General features: G+C 41.5%; 1 protein-coding gene and 1 long non-coding RNA gene across 12 annotated transcripts in view; one reads left to right on the plus strand and one right to left on the minus strand.

Moving 5' to 3' along the window:
* The first annotated feature begins 922 nt into the window (after positions 1 to 922).
* On the plus strand, positions 923 to 12,831 carry LOC107205913. Its single transcript, XR_001522193.3, has 3 exons — positions 923 to 5,299; positions 6,558 to 6,607; positions 12,595 to 12,831. It is a non-coding gene; the product is annotated as an uncharacterized LOC107205913 (long non-coding RNA).
* A 63-nt stretch (positions 12,832 to 12,894) lies between these two features.
* The window catches only part of KMT5B (lysine methyltransferase 5B), a 28,132-nt gene continuing 21,190 nt past the window's right edge, over positions 12,895 to 19,836 (minus strand). For 10 of the 11 annotated variants that reach the window (XM_015631003.3, XM_015631004.3, XM_015631009.3 and 7 more), the window contains 4 exons: positions 19,321 to 19,340; positions 19,034 to 19,170; positions 17,038 to 17,234; positions 12,895 to 15,714 (listed from right to left, as the gene is read on the minus strand). In XM_015631003.3, the coding sequence (XP_015486489.1) occupies positions 14,249 to 15,714; positions 17,038 to 17,234; positions 19,034 to 19,170; positions 19,321 to 19,340 (1,820 nt within the window). In that variant the 3' untranslated portion in view covers positions 12,895 to 14,248. The remainder of the gene's footprint in view (positions 15,715 to 17,037; positions 17,235 to 19,033; positions 19,171 to 19,320; positions 19,341 to 19,836) is intronic. The other variant, XM_015631010.3, reaches the window with a different exon arrangement.

Below are 19,836 nucleotides of genomic sequence, written 5' to 3' on the forward strand. Positions count from 1 at the left end.
TATTCCTCTGGGACCCAATGTCACACACATATCCTGAGCAAAGGGAGAAATCCATCTGCCAGGGACACATCAGAGAAGCTCTGAACTGCAACAGGATGGGCAGTGCCCAGTTAGGTGCTTCCTGTTAGTTTTGTACTCCTGTAGGCAAGAGAATCCATCTTCAGTTTCTCCCCGAAGCAAAGCTGAGTTATGAGGCCCTGCCTAGATTCCTAAAGGGAAAGTAGGGCCTGTTCTCCATGTGCACTGGAATGAACTTGAGGAAAAAGGTAAGAAACAGCCAGCTCTTGCATACCACTTCTAGGGCCCAAGAGAGAGCTACATCAGTAAAACTGGGGCAGCTTCAAGGTTTTTTTTAACTCAACAGTGCACTGACATCTACACTGCAGGCTTGGTGAACCTGCCAAGTGTGTGGTGGAGTTGGTAGGACAGATTTCACTGAGTCTCTCAGTGGGTCTGGTCTGCCACTGACTAGAACTTCAAAGAAGATGAAAAATGTTACTTGCTCAGACTAGCTTGCATGGATGGTGCCACAAACTTTAGAGGAGAAGTTAATTTGACATGTCTTAACTTGTACAGAGAGAAGAATTTCCTTTAAATCATAATTGCTCTACCAGCCATAAAGTCTCAGATTTCTGTTTGTGTACAACACTTCTTCAAAAAAAGGAATTATACTGTATGTATAGTTAAAATCCAGACCCTGGGGAACTGCAAACTATACTATGTCTTCTGGAGAAGTAGCTTCTAGAAGAAAACCCAGCTCTGGAGAAGGGGCAAAATTTTTCACAAAATTGGGAAAAGAAACAGAAAAATTCCTTACTCTTGTGTTTCTGCTTTCTACCACATGGTGTGTTCGTTTATGTCTTTCACTGCAGGAGAAAATGGTTGCATAGTTTCCTGGAAATCTCAGTGCAAGGTCCCTCTGCCTCAGCACAGTTTAGTCTCGTTAATCTTTCCAAGGTCTCCTCTTTCCACTGTCTGTTTGCCCTTCCTTCTCCTGGGCCTTCACTGTCTGTTATTCTCTCCTGCCAAGGTCACTCTTATCTCTGTTCTTGTTCCATTCTTTCTACCTCCCCTCTTCTTCTGTTATCATCTTTCATGCAAATGCCACTCACCTCCTCTGTTGTCTCTTGCTAACTCATCCCTTTCCAGAACAGCTGAAAGACAGGAAATGGGTTGAAATAGGAAAAACAACAGCTATCAAACCTGGCTACAGGACCAGTGTTTCTGCTGTCTCTCATAAGTGGAAGTCTTTGCAAAGAGACTTTGCATTTCTGCTCTGGGTGAAGACATTATGTTCTCACATAATGTCTCGGTTTGTAACAAGAAGTTTGGTACACGCTGGCTGTAGGAGCAAAGGAGAGGCAGAGCAGGAAGGGCTGTGAGGCTGTGTTCAGTTTGAACTGCAGAAAATAGTACTTCCAACTGGGAATAAGGGCAGTCCATGGTATCAGCTGCTCTATTTCTGATTCACAGCTCAGGAGGCCTCTGTTTTCCGCAGCCCCATGTTCAGCAGGTAGTGTGGCACATGCACTTCTGCAAATACCAAAGCAGACAAATGATGTTCACTCACTGGCAGTGGTCTAGCTATTGGTATTCCAAAATTAGGGATTCAGCTCCATCCCTGCATGCTGAGTGCAACAGCTTAAAGCACTGTCGCCACCGCTGCTGCATAGTTTGCTCTCAGTGCATGAGTGACATAGGGTGTCCTCTCACTGCCCCAGAAGCAGGACAATAGTACAGGATTTACAGAGCCTGAGGGAATGATTTGCTGGAGCATACAGTGTTGGCCTGGTGCCACTACCATGGAGGTCAGGGTCAAATCGGCCATTGGCTTATGAAGCAGCTGGTACTATTGAAAAATGCCACCCTTGGGCTTTGTGAACTTGGGCTGTTTTCTCGATCCCACAGTAGAACTGAAAACATCTTTCATCCACAGCACTGTTGAGAGAATGGGCAGTAGCTATCTAGACAAATGTCTTTTTCTTCCTAATAGCACTTGGAAATTTGCCCTTAAACCAGACTCCAACACAAACTGACAAAATCACAACCCTTTAAACAGGAACTTCTTCCCTACATAAATTGGTATGCAAGTAGAAGGGAGAGGGCCTGGCAGTTGTCAGAACCCATCTAAGACCACATCCAAAACATCAGCTGAACTTAGCTTCTTGCAAGAACCTATCCTGTTTGGTGCTTTTTCTCCATGTTTAAATAAATGCCCAGACTCAAGCAAAAAGTGACAATAAAAATCCTGGGAGACCTGCTATGCACGACTGTCACAGTTTAAGCATCACTGTTGTGCTTTTAGATACAGACATATCCAGGCACTGCAGTGCCAACAAGTAGAAGGAACATCTGAAAATAACTTTAAAACTTAAGGCACACAATGAAGTAATGAAACATGGAAGCAAAGAGCTAAAAAGACACCAAAATGAAGCCTAAAGAGACTAGCCAACATCAACAAACAAAATTTGCTGCACACCCAGCCTTAACAGAAAGCAAGAATTCCTTCTGAATTCTTCTGAACAAAATGTCTTCTGAACAAAAAGATTATAAGACTGAGATTATCAACTGCCTAAGAGTCTTGTCCCTTGGGTGGCACCAGCCAACAGGTCTATGGTGAGATGGCAAAATGAAGTAATACATACTGTTATCTCAGAGTACATTACATGGCTGAGGTGGAGATGGTATTTATATTGGCATTCAAGTCATGCTTTTTTCAATAAAAATGTAATTCTGTGGCTCTATAGTGAGGCTGTGGAGGTCCAGAGTCTAAGGTCAGGCCATCATAAATGGGAATTTACTCATGCTCAGCTGACTTGGATGTTGCCCTTTGAATGGACACATCAATGATAGGAGTTAAACTGCCTCACCCACTTCCACTTACCTCCTTCATTTTTTATGCCATTTTGTCAATGCAACCTGGAAGCAGAGATGACAACTCAGACCTGCAAGAGTGAACTTTGGCTGCTATGTGAAATGTTTACCCTGCCTGCTGTGTAGTGTCACCCACCAGGCTGCAAAATGAATATGAACTACATGATCTGATGGTTCAGATAACACTCACCTACAGACACAGAGCAAACTGTCGAACTCCAACTAGTGCCCCATGAGCTGCAACACTGCTCAGGTGTAATATACCCCTCCAGCCAAAGAAAGGACACACACAGCTTTACGTCTCAAATCCCACTGTGCTCATGTACAGAAAAGGGGACGTAAGCATGGCCTACATACTGTTAAATGGGAGTAGAGGGGGCTGTGCACAACATAAGCTTTTTGCAGGTGCCTTTAGCATGTCTCCATGTACTAACTTAAACGAGGCTATACTCTTTAAAGTTTACCCTGTTTCAGGCTATGGCTCTAGAACAGTAGTCTCCTAGGAGTGCTGTTAGCATTAATACCTTGCACTGTCCTCAATCTGTCCTTCAGAAGGCTGCCCGATGCTCCCTGGAAAATTTCCCAGTGGTTCAGCTGACAGTAGCATTAAAAATCACAGCATGTGTCTGTAGTCTTTGTATCAGACATTCAGAGATAGCACACTGCAGAGATGCAATTGTTGCAGCTATGTGCTCTTAAAAGACTGCATCTGTCCCAGGGAACGTCTTTTCCAGAGATGACCATCTCCAAGCAGACAGCTGCAGATCTCATCCAGTTTATTCCCCTAGCAGCTATATAACTTCAGGTCTGCTGCAAAATTCCCTACTCAAATTTTGCCCTTAATTTGAGGGTCATCCATGCACAAAACCTCTTAGATCTTTCCAGTGGCACATCAAAATAAAGATTAATACTGTTATTCATGCGAGTCACTGCTACGATAGCCTCCCTGGCACACTAGTTTCCCAGGAATGCTGTTGAACAGATACCTTGTGCTGTCCTCCTCATCTTGTCCTTGAGAGTTCCTCCCATTATTCCTTGGAAATTTTCCCAGAGTGGTTCAGTTTACAGCAGTGCAAGAATCACAGCACGTGTCAGTAGATGGTTTTATATCAGGTGCACTGGGATACAATGCAGCAGAGGCTTGAGTATCACAAAGTTAGCTCTGTTATATTCCCCCCTTGGTTATTAAAAAAAGAAAGGAGGAAAGGAAGGAATAAATAGTGAAGTAAGTCAACAAGAACCCACAATCCATTCCTTAAGTGGTAACCAGGCTACTGTGCTTTGGAACTTTTCCTGATACAACAAAAGACACCATGAAGACAGGAACTTTGGCAGCAGTGGTTTTGAACTCTACAACCCCCAACTTTCCTCTGTTTTTCTATGCATATGTTACTGGAAATATAATCATCTGCTAGGGAAGCAGTCAACCCCCAAATGGATACCTAAGCAGCAGCAAGCCTCTGGAAGTTACTATTGCTAGAATAAAAAGGAGATTTTCAGCAAAGCAGCCCTAAATTCCTGAATTAGCTGATGCCCTCCTTTGCCTGGCCACTGTCACCATAGTGACCACAGGAGCTGCCGCCGAGCCAGTGCCCTGCGGCTTGGGACGGACGCGAACGGGACACCGTGCTGGGAATTTAGTGACTGACTCAGGGCCTGGTGATGGGGATGTGGGCTGTGGGAGCAGGCCCTGGGAGCAGCCTTGGGCGTAATGTGCTGGGAAAAGTGGCTTACAGAGAAGAGGGCTGCAATTCCTGCCCTGAATACCAGCCTCGAAGGGCCAGCACTGCCAGAGCTGTTGCAAGGTTACCAGAGGAGTCAGAAGGTGAAGCAAAAAGAGTTGATGATGAGGAGCATGAGGAAAGAAAGCATTGACAGCAATACAGCAAACACGGTTAAGCTGGAGCTGGAATAAGCAGATTCATTCCCTTCGACATCATTTGTGTGGACTGCTCCCTCTCCTGGGGAAAACTTGAAAAAAAAAAAAGTAAAAATCACAACCCAAAACAGTCTTCAAGCAAACAATGCACCCCCAGAGTTCACAGGCAGACAGGCCCCGTGCTTCCAGGTTCAAGCTGGACACGGCAAGGTGCAAGACCCCTGTGCTGCCCTTCCCAAACTGGCTGTGTCCTGGATACAGGAGCCCCCGGGGTGGTGAAGCCAGCTGTGACCTCTGGACATGCACAGCTAAGCACTGCTCCAGCCTGCACAGACAACAGCAACACTGTCTTCTCTCTGCTTGGTGCTGCTTCCAAGCACCACCCAGACCATCCTCCACTCTCAAACCACTGGAATTGTCCAGTGGCGCAACAGGCGAGGCTCCAGGAAACAGTGCTTGCAAGCACTTTTTAGAGTGAATGCTGGAGTATAATTTCCTCTTTGCTGGGAATTGGACAGAAATCACCAGTTCCAATCTATATTGCGGGTAAGGACTGACAATTTTTTGCCACAGAAATGAATTTTAGAGTCTGTGAGTGAGGAAATGGAAGGACAACCTTGAAATATACTCTCATGGTGAGAAATGTTCACCACTTACTTAATCTTTGCTGCTTTAGGACTCCAAAGTCCAGTTAAAATCTTTGCAGTGAAGCTAGCTCAGAAGATCTTGCAATAAGATTAGAACCAGCTGGTAAAAAATGGCACATTACTGCAGCCAGTAAATACCCACATGAACCAGCCCATGAGAGGTAAAAGGCTCTGCTGAGCTTAACAGCTCATGAGCATGTAGCATACTGGCTGATACTGGTGTATGAGTAATGCCTCTTCCTTCTAAATTCTTTCCCAGTTGATGACCTTTGGTGTGGAAAAGTGATGATTTAAATGCACACAATTAAAAATGAGAAAAGAATTATTTCCATTTTACAGGGAGGGGGACAGGCTTGCCTGTAAACAGAAAGCAGTTGCAGAGTGTAAAAAACCAACCAAACTAATACTTTCCTGATCCCTGGAGTTAGACCAAAGTCATCCACCTTGTCTACTTGCATGTGCTATCACAGCTTTGTGGAACCTTTCATTCTGGTGATGCAAGGATGTAAAAAAGCCTTGCTTGAGTCTTAATGGTCTCTGAGAGTTATCATATGATACCACGTCAGGCAATCATGCAATCAGCAAAGGTCATAAGACACACAGCCATTCCTCTTGGCTTTACAGCTGCTTTCCACAGCCAAGATTCCTCCTTCTTACACCATTTTGAAGTCAAGTGCAGCAGCACTCCTGCCTGCCAAGCCCTGGGAAGCCCTGCCATAAGTCAGGCCATGTAAGGGGCACATAATTTTTTTGTGTCTACAGATGCCAACAAGAGAGCCATAATGGATTTGCAACATCTAATTAGTCTAAATGGATTCTTACTGGCTGCAACTGCATCTGGTTGGCAGCATGAACGAGATGCAAGTCTCACTTGTACAGATATGGTAGGTTGGGACAGGGGTGCAAGCTTTTCCAAAAGATAAAAGGGAACGTAGGAAAGTCATTGTTGCCCTATATCTTCTACAATCTAAAAGAAAAAAAGTGTTCTAATAATTTAAGTGTTCTAACTATGTAAGATACAGGTACCTAATTCAAGGCTCATACTACATACATAAAAATTTGCATAACTAGGAAAAGTCCTTGTCCTGAGGAGCTTATAGCTTTATTTGACTTAAAGGCTTTATTAGGTGATGGGCAGGATCATCTCTGTTTTGCAGGCAGATCACAGATCAGAAGCCAAACTTCAAATGCTTCGGTGATGCCTAAGGTAAGCCTAATAAGGTGAGTCTGAAGGAAGCACAAGAACAGAAGTAATAAATATAAGGTGGAAAAGTTCAGGACTATACAAAATAATACCCATTGCAATCTTCCTTGAGCAATGCAGCCAAGAAGTCTTGATTCCCAGGCATTCAAACAAACTGCTCCTTTCCTCCAGAGCCCGCCCCTCTGCTGCTGAGACTGCAGCATGGAATGGCAGCATGGATGCCATGGAATGGCAGGATGGCTCAGAACTCCACAGTGCACAGTGCTGTGCTTATCACCAACCCACCTCAACTACAGATCATGTGTGCAGACTGGGAGGGCTGCAGTGAGGGAACAGATCCCCTTCTGCCTCCCCAGCCTGCTACTTCTGGAAGAGGCATTTCTCAGTAAACTGTGGAAAAGCTCAGTTCTCAGGGCCCTTAACCCACTGATAACTATGACTACTCAGTCACTGTTAAAAGCATCTATATATGCTGTTTTGGTAGACTTGGTAGATTTCATAGATTTGGTAGAGCCTCTTATCTCCTCACCTTTTCTGTAAGTCAGTTTGACTTTCTGGAGCACCCAACCTAAGCCAGACTTTCAGAGCAGATCAGCATTTGGGTATTGTTCTGTTTTTTCTAAACAAATAAAATTTGGGTTCTGGGACCCAGTTCAAAGGCACACAAACAGCTTATAATAGTCAACCAAGATTTCCAGCACCCCTGACCATTGTCACCCCTGACTGGATGTCCCAGCCAGTCAGGATATTCTTAAACCTCCACAGAAGGTCTTTTCTCTGCACTTTAATCAGTGTTTAGGAGATCAGTGCTATTTCAGAGTGTGTCACTGCTCTGTTCCCTTAAGGAACTAACTGCTAACTGTAACTCTGATCTCCTTCAACTCCATTGGGACACATGATAGACTTGCATTGTTCTGGGTTATTCTTGATCTAAAAAAGATGCATGGGTAAAAGTAAGAGTCTGTAGATGGAACCCCACGGTTTCTCTGAGAGCAGCAAGGCACAGGTGCAGAACAAAGAAAAATGGCCACATAGCTTAGGTTGAAGGAAGGTCAGGTAGTGTTCAGCTTCATCTTTCATTTTTTGTATTCACCCATAATTTTTATTAAGACTTCACAGAAATAATTCTACCAGGTCTGCTCAGATAATAAATACCTCACTGTGTAGGGGAGAATAGAAAGTAAACCAAACATGAGAGAGTTCAGTATTCCAGAAAGAGATGCTACCTAGATGGCCAGGATCTTCCTACTGCTGACAGCACATAGCACAGAGGTGCAACCCCATAGCAAACACTAATTTAAAAGCATTGCTTAGCAACAGGACAGGCAGCAGCCAACTTGCTCTCACTTGATTTTGGGAGCTGTAAGACCAGCCAACAACCCTTCCCCCTCAAGAACCCATACGGCATTCCTGAGGCAAGTGTTAATACTGGATCTCGACCAAGAGAGAATTCCTATAGACTCAGGGGACGAGAGGAGGATGATACACTGCTTGATTTTTTCCACTCTTTTCCCCTCATGCCCCACTGCTCCTGTACTTGTAGTGCCCCTTGCACAAGGACCTTTAACACAGTGGCAAGCAGCTCCCAGCAGGATGCGAGGCACAGCAGCACATTTGGCCTGTCTGCCCTTGGCAGGAGTTGCTCTGACTAATGGAAACAGCAACTCGAGACAGGCATGGAAAAGGCTGTAAAGTGCTAAACAGGGAAACTCGCATGAAAACCGGCAAGAGCACAGCAGCATTCAGCACCAAGTTATTCCCAAACTGTCCTTGCCGAGCATGGCTGGTTGTTTTCTTCCCCTATGTAATGCTCAGATGCATTCCCAGGATACCTCTCAGTATAAAACAATAAATGGCCAAACAGCTTCTAACTACTACGCACTGGTCTCTTAACCAGGAGCAGGGCTGCAGGGCTGAGAAGTCCCTCTGTTGGAATCTTAGTGCCACCTTGTGCTGGGAACGGTAACAGTCAATGGATAAAAGCTTGTCCAGAACAGCAAGAGAGAAAGGGGAGGAGAAGCTGTCGATGGAGCAAAGCTGCATTAGGTGTTTTGGCTTTTGGAGATCTTTCCTCTTGGTACAAACCAGCATCGCTCCCAATATCCCGCTGTAGGGTAGAGTTCTTTTATGAAGGGACAGGTGGGTTACAGCAAGAAACTTTTGCAGGTTTGCCCTGACCCCAGACAGCAGCTCCAAGTCACACTTCTGTAACTGTGCACAGATAGCTGCAGCTGGCAGATGCCAGCTCTGTCCTTGGCACAGGCAAGTCCAGGGAAAAACAGTGTCACTCAGACAGGAAAATTTTGCTGAGTAATACTGACATCCCCTCTGGAACATGGTGTGCAACAGGTAAACCTCTAAGTAGTGCAGGTGTGGAAGATGAACCAGTAAAATGCAACGAGCATTTTACGGAGCAATTTCCAGAAGCAAAATACTGCTATCCTAAACCAACGCACAGAGAAGAACCAGCTGACTTTATTGGGGGGTATAAAAGCAGAGTTTGAATTTCTTATTTGCTCCTTTTTAAATTATTCTAACACTTCTTCTCCAAAGATGGGTTACATTCCATCTGGTCAAATTTGAACTTCCGAAAATGCCTGCTTCTCTACACTGAGTTTTAGGAGACCTTTAATATAATTTAATATAATACAGCCTCATGATTTTATTGTTCAAAAATGGGAGGTTATTGTTTTGTGAAAAATTGTATTTCCAAGTCAGTCACAAAGATTTTGCTGTTGATCAGTTAAGTTTTATCTTTTTACCACTTAGAACATTTTTGCAAGTTGCAGACAGTATTGCCTTGAGTTTTATTGACTTCAGAGTTTCATTACAAACTCAAAGGAGGAAAAGAAAAGCATTTTGAAAAATATTTCTGTAGCAAGATAGGGATTCTCTTGGAAAGTGACAGGGTGCGAGTATCCTGCTGAAGGGGCACGATGAACGAACACGTGAGTATGCTGACAGGGATGGGGCATCCACAACTTCTCTGGGCAACCTGATCCAGTGTCTCACAACCCTCACAGTAGAGAATTTCTTCCTAACATCTAATCTAAACCTCCTGTCCTGCCGTTTATAGCCATTGCCCCTTGTCGTATCACTTGTGAAAAGTCCTTCTCAAGGCTTCCTGGAGGCCCCCTTTCAGTGCTGCAAGGTGCTATATGGTGTCTGTGTGGGCCCTTCTCCAAGCTGAACAACCCCAGCTCTCTCAGGCTGTCCTCAGAGTCTCAGTCTCCAGCCTTATGGAGCCTAGGGTGCTCTAGCCCTCTGACCAGCTCTGTGTCCCTCCTCTGGACCCATTCCACAGGTCTGTCTTTCCTGTGCTGAGCACTCCAGACGTGGACACAGCACTCCAGGGCAAGGGTGAGAATCACTCCCTCAACCTGCTCGCCACATTTTACTGGATCTACCAGTTTACCACCAATTCTGTTGTAGTATGGCCAATATGGGAACTACACAGAATCACAGAATATTCTGAGTTGGGAGGGATCCACAAGGATCATTAAGTCTAACTCTTAAATGAATGGGGATTGAAGCAAAAAAAGACTAAAAATCTAATTTAATAGAACCAACTTCTGATGAACATCAAAATGCACCAGTGAAAAAACCTATGGTTTGTTTGATCCATCAATAGCTCCATGTTTGACTGAAACTCAATACTGAACACACAAATCTCTGCTTGCTAAGGTAAAGCCATTCTCAAGCAATACAATTTCACTGGCCCCCTATCTGTTTCAGCATTGAGATACCTACAGATGCAACAAGGGGTCCTCCAACACCACTACTTGACCACCTAAGCTTCTGTGTCTGTGGCAGGAATCGTTCTGATCAAATTTCTTGCAAGGATGAATCCACGTAAATTACAGTTAAATCAAATGTAGATGCCTGGAAAGAAGTAATGGATTTCCTTTGTAGGAAGGAGTAAAACTGAAACAACCTGTATACCTTGCAAAAATAAAAACAGTTGTAAAATATTTGTAATCAAGGTATGTGAACTCAAGTACAACTGCCACAGAAGTTCCCTTGGTTGGCAAAAATTGGGAGCTATAGCAGGCAAAAATGTTGCTGCCATGAAGTGATGCTAAAGAACAGCAACCCACCATAACCTCCCTACTTTGTGAAATCAAGAGTTTAAGAAGGGGCAACAGTGATTATGCAAGGCCATAAGTTTGCTTAAAACCCAGCCTAAACAAGAGAATATTCACAGGGAGGGGGATTTAGGAAAAGGCATAGTACTAGAAGATACAATGCAAACTTAGCTTTCAGTAGGTCTCATTCCGCACAGCTCCCAAGCCTTCATTTTTTCATTCAAGGACAACCAACCATACAAATATGGGGAGCAAATTCATTCTGCTTCTGAGCTGATTTTAAAGGTAAACTGGCAGTATTAGGCAAAATGCACAAAAAACCAGAAAAAACCACCCCAGCCAAAAGGAGACATGAATATACTTTGTCTGTGTAAGGGGTTGGCAGCATAACTGCATGACAGGATGCTCCCAAATAGTAGCCAGCCTGACGTTTTCATAGTGGTTGGGATGTTTCTTCCGTAGCTGAACAACCTGTTACAGGTAACACACAACTGTTACGTGTGATAACACACAAGCTGGCAAAGCCCAACTATAATACACTTCCTCCAGTTCTTCAACCTGTTAAAAAGGTGCTGTGCTGACCCCAAACCTACTCAGCTATGGCATCTTTTCTTACCAGCATCCTGGACAATGAGACATCAAGGATAGAGAGGGTTCCTGGCAGTCAAACTACTATGAGCTCCACAGTGCTTTGCAATCTGAACAAGAAACATGGCCCGGTTGTCAGATTCTCATACAGGTGACATACACCTTCCCTGCTACTAAGGTTATGGAAACATTGAGATCCACCAATTCACATACAGATGATAAAAAAGAAATGCCCACTTGTGTCAGAGGAAGGAGGCACGACTGGGGTTGTGGAAGCCCTGCCTGCCTGACCCATTTGGGGGAACACATTTAATTGTTTTCAAGGTATCTGTAACACAAACATCTATATGGCAGGACATGGCCATGGAAACAACTAGGAGCTTTTGTTCCAGGTTCTCCAAAACAAGAAGGTTGTTCAAAGAACAAGACCAATCCAGAGATCTTGATGCCCGGAGTTACTTGTACTTACCTTCACACTAAATGAAAAGGAAAGCAGCTCTCATTAAAGGTCTGTCTGAACTATGACTTAGAAGGATCATCCATCCCAGGAAAACAGCTTCTCCCTCTAGGGGCAGGATTCACTTACAATTTCTTCCCCATTTTATCATCTGCTCTCATTGCTTGGTGCTGGTTTGGCAAGCCCTAACCTTGCTCTCGAGCACACTGGTCATAAATACCCACAATGGTGGGCAATGTTTAGTTGTTGCATTGACCCCCCTTTCCCTTGCAACGTGAATGACATTTCTGCAAACCAAGCCCCGCCCACCACTGCACCCACTGAGGCTGCCAGAGCAGCACCGAGTATGAACCTGCAAGCAGGAGCAGCAGGGTCACAAAATGGCTGCAGGTGAAAGTGTGTGGAGACTATGTTCAATTTTGCTGGTACACCCAGAAATGTTTGTAGAGCATAGCACCCAGTGACAACACCTGTGAATTCTGGAGGAAAGAGCTGTATTAGTGCCATTGGTCATCAGCTGCTTCCCGGACACTCCAGACTTTAAGACAAGCCCCTAATAACCTACCTCTCTCTCCTTTAACCCATTTTAAGATGCAGTACAATTAAAGACCCCCCCAAGACAAGTCCCTGCAGCTATGAGCATACACACCAAGGTGCTTGTGTAGCCTTCCTTGAGCTGAGGGCCAAGGTATGACAGTCTGAACCACGGACTGCACAGACAGATCCACCCATGTTCTAAAATCATACACACCCTGGCATCACATAAGGCTTCTCCCAGGGACTGACAAGTTACAAGTATTAGGTTCAATTCTACACTTAATTCTCTCCACTAATGCTTTCACATAATGAAATGTTCACAGGTAACACAGTGGCCATGTGTCATGGATCAAGCTCTTCAGGGCAGAGAGTTGGACTTGACATGAAAATCCTGAGCAGCCAACAGTGGATTCAGGGAACCCAACAGCACCTGTTTTAGGATGAAACTTGTGTTTCTACACCCCTAGATACAAAAACTTGAAACCTTAATTCACAGTTGAGTAGAAATGCAAATACCACAGACCAAAGCAATACACAGTTATGTCAACTCTGATGTTTCACACCTGCTTAAAAGAAATGGCGTAGAAAGCTGATTTATACATACAAACAATCCATTGTGCCCAGAAGTTTCCTAACATTCTTTTATTAAAAACCAAAGAGCCAAAGATTGCCCTGATGCTCTTCATTGTTATAAAGCAGACTCTGAAGTATTAAGTGAACTATGTATGAGCAAAGGACTCCCAACTGATGCAGAGTTTAAAACTAGGTTTACAGTTTCCTATTTTATTGGCATGGATGTATTTCTAAACTTAAAAACCCTTCTGGCAAGTTATCTCAATTTCTTATGACAAAGTTTCTCACAACACACAAATATTTACAACATATACATATTTTTTCAGTCTTTTACAACTGGTTCTTAAAAGACAAACAAATCATAGGTTACCACAGAACAAAAGCTGTGACTTAGTTGTTTTTAATTTGATAAAACTATCATAAGTTAAAGTGAATAGATTTTTCTTTAAATTCCTTGTAGCATTTTACAAGTGCAACAGAAAAATATGAAGAACCAATTTAGGATAGCTGCAGTTCATTGGATAAATGTTGCCCGTCGTAATCACATTATTTCACAGCAAATTCTTGAAAAAATAAGCACCAATCATTCTTGCAAAGAACAATTTTATCTAAAAGTATTGAAAAGTGTTAAATACAAGGTGTTTAATTTACGTAACAAGCAATAAATACACCATATCCAAACTTTATTCTGCATACTGCTACCCTTGTACATATAATGTACTAAAAAGTCAGCAAATTGTCAACATATTTTAATATTTTTTTTTCTCTTTTTTTAAAGAAATCAATTTGACTTCCAACCAACGGTTTGCTACTATAACAAAGGCCACAAACAGTACGTCTGGGACAGCATACAGTGTTAAAACTGACAAACTCCAAGGGGAAAAAACCATCTAGCAAATAAATCAGAAAGCTGTAGATCATTGCTGGTGATATTAACATATACTAGAAAACCTTAATATGCTGCTACTATGATTTTGTAAATTGTTTAGTCAAATATTGTAAGAGCAAACTAACGCTCCTACTGATCAAAAATAATTCTGTAGCCACACTGTATTCTCATTGTCCTGCATGGAAAGATCTGATGCAATTTCGTAACTTTGCTTGAGCCTTTATTTTACAACAGAGCATTACCTCTAACTCGGAATTGCACATAAGAAGGCTATTAAAAAGTACAATAAAAATCTGCACAAATCAGACTTAAGAAGAGTCAGTATGCTGTACACTTTCTACAATATTACGTTGATAGGTGAATAAAGAAGTGCTGCCACTAAGTTTTTCAGAAAGTTCTTTAGTTGAGGAATAATCAAATGGAATTTTTGTTGGGTTTTTTTTTATTATTATTTTTTAAATTATTTTTATATTTTTTTTAGAAATGACATCCAGGTCAGTTTAAGACCTATAAGCTTATGCATTGAGCCTTAAAGACTGATCTTCTCTCCTCCTGGAAGAAATATCAATATCTATTGAATCCTTGCCAACAATAAGCCTTAATCTCTTCGCTGGAGGAAGAGGAATAAAGTCATCAAATTCATCATCATAGTCATCTTCCTCTTCATCATCCTCTTCTGATGAAGATTCATCTGCTGTTTCCTCTTCATAGTGACCATAATCATCTACTTCCATTCTCGACTCCAAAAGGGAGAGAGTTTCACTACAACACACACCATTTTCATGAAGGTCCTCTGGGTACGTCCCTCTGTTTTCATCCTCTCGTTTTAGCTGTATTTTTAATTTTGTTGAACTATTGCCTGATCCTGAGTTAAACCCATTATTTAGCTTTGCTACATATAAATTATTATCTTTTTCATGGTCTTTACTTAATTTTATGCTTATTTTTGAAGAATTCATGCCATCACTCTCTTGATCATTTGCCTTGCTACTGCTATCATGGCGCCTACGAAGAGTCAGTTTAGGGATCCCAGAGCTATTTTCAAGGATAAGTTGTGCATCATACCTCGTAATTCGTCTTTTCTTTTTACTTTTTGCAGTTCTAAAGCTGTCTTTTGCTTTAAAATTGTCAGTTGTTACAGAGCAGCCACCAGATCCAGGGATACAGTCTTTAAAGCCAACAGGTGTGTCCACCATGTTATTCCTTTCTTCGAGTTCTGAATGAGAACTAATCAAATCTGGTACTTCATCCTTCACAGGTGTGTTGTGCATAGTATCAGTTTCCTCTGTTTTTGAAGATGGTTTCGTAAGCTTCCCTTGTCGAGATTTCTTTTTTGATGTGCCTGCATCACTTTTCTGGCACCGACCCTCCCCTTTATGTGATGGTCCATGAGCCACATCGTTGTCGTTTAATGCACGAGACTGCTGCTCTGCAATGTCCGATTGTGTTCCAGTCAAGTTACTCTTATAGCTATCCAACGTATTTGGTTCAAGCTTTGTGTCAGAGGTCTCCTTCAAACTCATCCTTGTTCTCATCGACCTCCTTGTGATATATGTGCAGGGTGCAATATCACCATGCTCATAAGCACCTTTCACAGAATTCAGTTTATGTTCTCTTGCTGCATGCCTCGTTAAGCATCCGCTAGAGACTGCAACTTTGACTGGTCCCTCCAATTCTTTATCCTTTTTAATGGGCAAGTTTTTATACAAAACTACTTTAGGCTCTTTGAGAACTAAATTTCCCATTTCAAGCTTTCGAGAAGCATTCTTTTGCTCTGGCCTTTTGCACTGATTTCTCAACTTTATCTTTGAAAGTAAAGGCTTTGCAGGCTTTTTCAGTCTCTTTGGTACCCTGGAATTATTTATATGAGTTAGTTTAGATGAGGTAGAATTTGATGATGCTGGAATTCTTGATATAGACTGTCTGGTTAACGTTCTATTTTTGCTGTTCTTTTTTACGCCAATTGAAGATTTTCTGCTAGCTGAAAAAGAAAAAAGCAGTTTTGTTATGACACTACTATATCCTGAATTTCCCACTCCCAAATACTGCATTTTTTCATTTATTTGGGGCACTTCAAAAAAATCCATGAGACAGGATAGATAGTATGTAGTAAGGAATGAGAATGCTTAACTTGCAACTCAACACACAAAAGGAATTGTCAAACGGGCCACAAGTACATCAGTATTTCCAGGTACACTTCCCCTCACTACCCCCTGTGTTTTTATTGAATTTCTTCTGCTACCAATTAAAAAAAAATTAATTTGACATTATCTACATCTTTTGCTGGGTATTGTTCCAGCAAAATCTGAGGATCAGCATGATCTAATATTATTTCCAGGATTTTTTTCATGGAGAAGGAGGAAAAAACCCCAAACACCTTTACCTAATGTAATGGTTTGAGTTTCAGGTGAAACTACTGCCTACTGTGGCAGGCTAAGGGGTTTTGTCTGCTCAACAGAGGTGCAATTCTAATACTGGCAATTAGAGACCATAAAAAGATTTTGGGACATTTTTAGGGTTTTTTGTTTATTGATTGGTTGGGTTTTGATGTTTTGTTTTTATGGGTTTTTTTTAATATTAGCAGCAAAGAGGAGGCAGATGGAACCGCAGTATTTTACGTAGCTCCAAACCTATTTACCACTTAAATCAAAGTTTAAATTATTTGTATTTGCCCATACTGAGGTTGGTGGAGGTGGGAAAGTGGGGAAAGGAAATAAATCATACTCACTACTCCATAGACAGAAGTCTTGCAGGAAGATTACAAACAAAAATCCCTTCCATTTTCTTCTGAAATGACTACCTATGCACTTTCACTGCACAAGAGGTGCCTGAACTATCAATTCTGGATGTGGAAAGGGAACAGCTGCCCGATTTCAAAGACTTCTAAAGGAAACAACTATTTGTTTAATAATAACTACTAAGAGTATTTATTTAAAATTTATTTTCCTCAGAATTCAAACTATTTAAGTTTTCTTTGCTAAACCATACTACTGCCTGTGGTAGTTTACTGTATTTTGAAATACAGAAATTATTGGCAGGACTTTAACTGACATGTTTATAAATATTTGCTTTTGATATTAAAAAAAAAGAAAACAGAAGAAGAACATACCACCTATTGTTCTTCTAACACTTGTGGAAAACCATTAATTTGCTGTTTAAACTGCCTATGGATTCCTGAATAAATTAGTTTTAACGACCAGTATGTGAGAAGCATCTCAACACTAAGAGAAGAATTCTGTCACTGTGAAAGTTCTCCATGTTTTTGTGAAGCCTTCAATGACTCCAAGCTCTTCCCCTTACTTACTTGCATTACCTTTTTCCTGAGTGGTATCTGCATCAGTGTTAGAGCTGACGGACTGGCTGTCTGAATTCTTGCTGCTGTCACCCAACTTTTTAAGTCTGTTCAATCGTTTGTCTGTTTCTCTCAGTCCATATTTACTGTTAATCACAGGAGTAGGTGCTGGCAATCCCACTCTTGATTTAAAAGCACCAGTTCCACGTCTACAGATAAAAGGAGCACAGAAAGTATTAATAAATCTTAATGTAAATTTTGCGTGTTGTTTCATATACAGTAGTTTGGATCTCAGGCATATCTAGATCAATGAGACTAACAGCCACAGAACTGGTCAGCAGTTTGTGGCCCGTTCTGTCTTCTACCTGTCATCTTGGGTGCCTAAATGTCTCAGCTGGCCAGCAAGAACAGCAGGATCACTTAGGAAGAGTACATGGACATACGTAAAGAGACGCAAATCTTACTGGTGATGACTTTTGGAGGCTTGAAAGAAATTGTACTGCACCAAATCTCCCACTGCTCTGAACATACCACAGATCCTTAGATCCCAGCATTTTAACATTGCAAATTAAGACTCTTTACAGCATAGCTAAAACTGGGACATTTAAATTTTTGTGGTGTACAAAGTGACTGTTACCTCTTCAGTCTTCAAACAAGCAAAAAATGAGTCCTTACTAACTCCCCCTGGAATAAAATCTTATATATTTGGTTACCTCTACCACAGCTTTGCATCTGAAAAGCAGATTCCTAAAGTTAAAATTACCCAAACATTAGCTTTAAAAAATAACTTAACATGTACTTAAAATACAAAAACAAGTTAATGAAAATGTTCAGACACATAAAACTAGTTTGTCCTGAAAAGGAAAGTATGTCCATATTACACTGAAATCAGTGATCAAAAGAACTTGAGAAAAAACCCCATTGCTCCATGTAACAAGGGAAAAACAATTCTGGTGCCTATTTGTTCATCACTTTAGTCTCCAGGACTGAAGTACATTTTTACTAACTGCTCTTGAGAGAAAGTCTGAGACTGCACCCTTCACCTGGAATGGCCTACCAACATCACATAAGCTTGGAGGTCCATACCAGAGTATTTTCCCTTTAATTTCAAGATATGTTAGTGACCAAAGTAGCCAATAAAAATGGATATAGTATTATTAAACTATTTATATGCAGGTGCACTAAGCTATTTCTCAATATGAGCAATATTTTGACCTTTATAGGGTTTTTATTTCTACAGTTAGAGCTTATGCAGTTAGAGATTGATCTTCCTACAGTTAGATCAAACAGAACACTGAGTTCTGTGCAGCTCCTCTTGGAACAGAGTGAAGCTCTCACACATGATGCCGAGCCTCCGTGTTCACAAGTGAGCAGGAGTTTCAACATGGCAAAAACCAACTTATGTTGGTTGGAATGTATGGAATTCTTTCAACTGATTTTGTGAAGAAACAGGTTGGGACAGCACGTTAAAAACAAATACTGAGTGATGGACAGAGAGAAGCAAATACTGTACAAACCAGTAGATATTTACAAATACACAAATCCCCAAGTTCTAACAACACTGGGTGAAAAACTAGTTTGCCCATTCCCAGCAGAAGAGAACTTCAGGTCCACAAATAAAACATTAACGGAATTTGCTTTATCAAGTGCAAAGAAGAGCAAAAGCTGGGGATCAGTTCACAGTGGTCTTGTAGAAGCTGTAACTGCATTTCCTTCCAATTCTACTTTATTCAATACAAGTATTTTTAAGAACCTACACCCCTGTTTTGTTCTGTCTCATTTTGAGCTGATCTCCAGAACAGAGAATCAAAAAATTAAGAGGACACAGATTTCTCAGGAATCACCACCATTCTCTACCAACACAGAAAAATCATTACATCAAATAGGTAGGAAGCAATTATTTTGTGTCCAAAAATCTGAAGTACTCATAATCAAGGACTTCCAGGTTCACAAAACAGATCATGAATATGCCCAATTCCATCTGAAAGCTTTTTACAACAATGCATACCTTTCACAGGTATAACATTCACAATATTCATTATTTTCTCCAAAAAACCCATCTCCGTAGTAACAAGAGATTTCTTCTCCAGGTTCAATATCTCTCAGAGCTTTCACACATGCTGTATCTCTGCCCGTTGATACAAACTGGAAAAGGAGATGACAAGAAGTGAAAAAAAGGTTAATCATTAAGGCTGCACAGTATCTGAGTAAGAAATAGAACATTTGGGGAAGAAAAGTTGGAAGGAGAAAGAAATAAAAGTGGGGTACTTTATTTATTTATAATTTCTTGCTTACCTTACAGTTAGGTCTGCAATCTGAAAAAGGTCCAAAAGATAAAGTCAATTAACTGTGGATAAGACCTGAAACATGAATAGTTGTAGATATCTAAAGTAAGGATTCACTTTGACTTCAATGACTGCAGAATCTCAACTAAATACTGGGAGTTAAGTTAGTACTGCACATAGCCATACATCAAAAGATTTCTGTTTCGATATAGCTGCATTTCTGAGCTCTTTCCTATGCTATCACAAATGTCCAGTTTCCCTCCTCTTTAGAGTAAACAGCTTCATCTTAAATCCTACCTGCTCTTCCTTTGGCACACAAATGCAACACAATCAGCTAAACTTCTGTGCAAAAGGTTAAACAGCCGTAAGAACTTCATCTAATAAAGATGTTATTGTTGACTGAGTTCACAAAGAATTCAAGGTAACCCACAATATGTTCCACTAATTTAGCTGCCAGTTCCAAAATCTCCTTCAAGGAAGAAGGCAACATTTCCCTAGAGCCTTCTCTGAATTTCTCAGCTCATCA

Source organism: Parus major, chromosome 5 (genome assembly GCF_001522545.3).
Source record: "Parus major isolate Abel chromosome 5, Parus_major1.1, whole genome shotgun sequence".
Taxonomy (NCBI): domain Eukaryota; kingdom Metazoa; phylum Chordata; class Aves; order Passeriformes; family Paridae; genus Parus; species Parus major.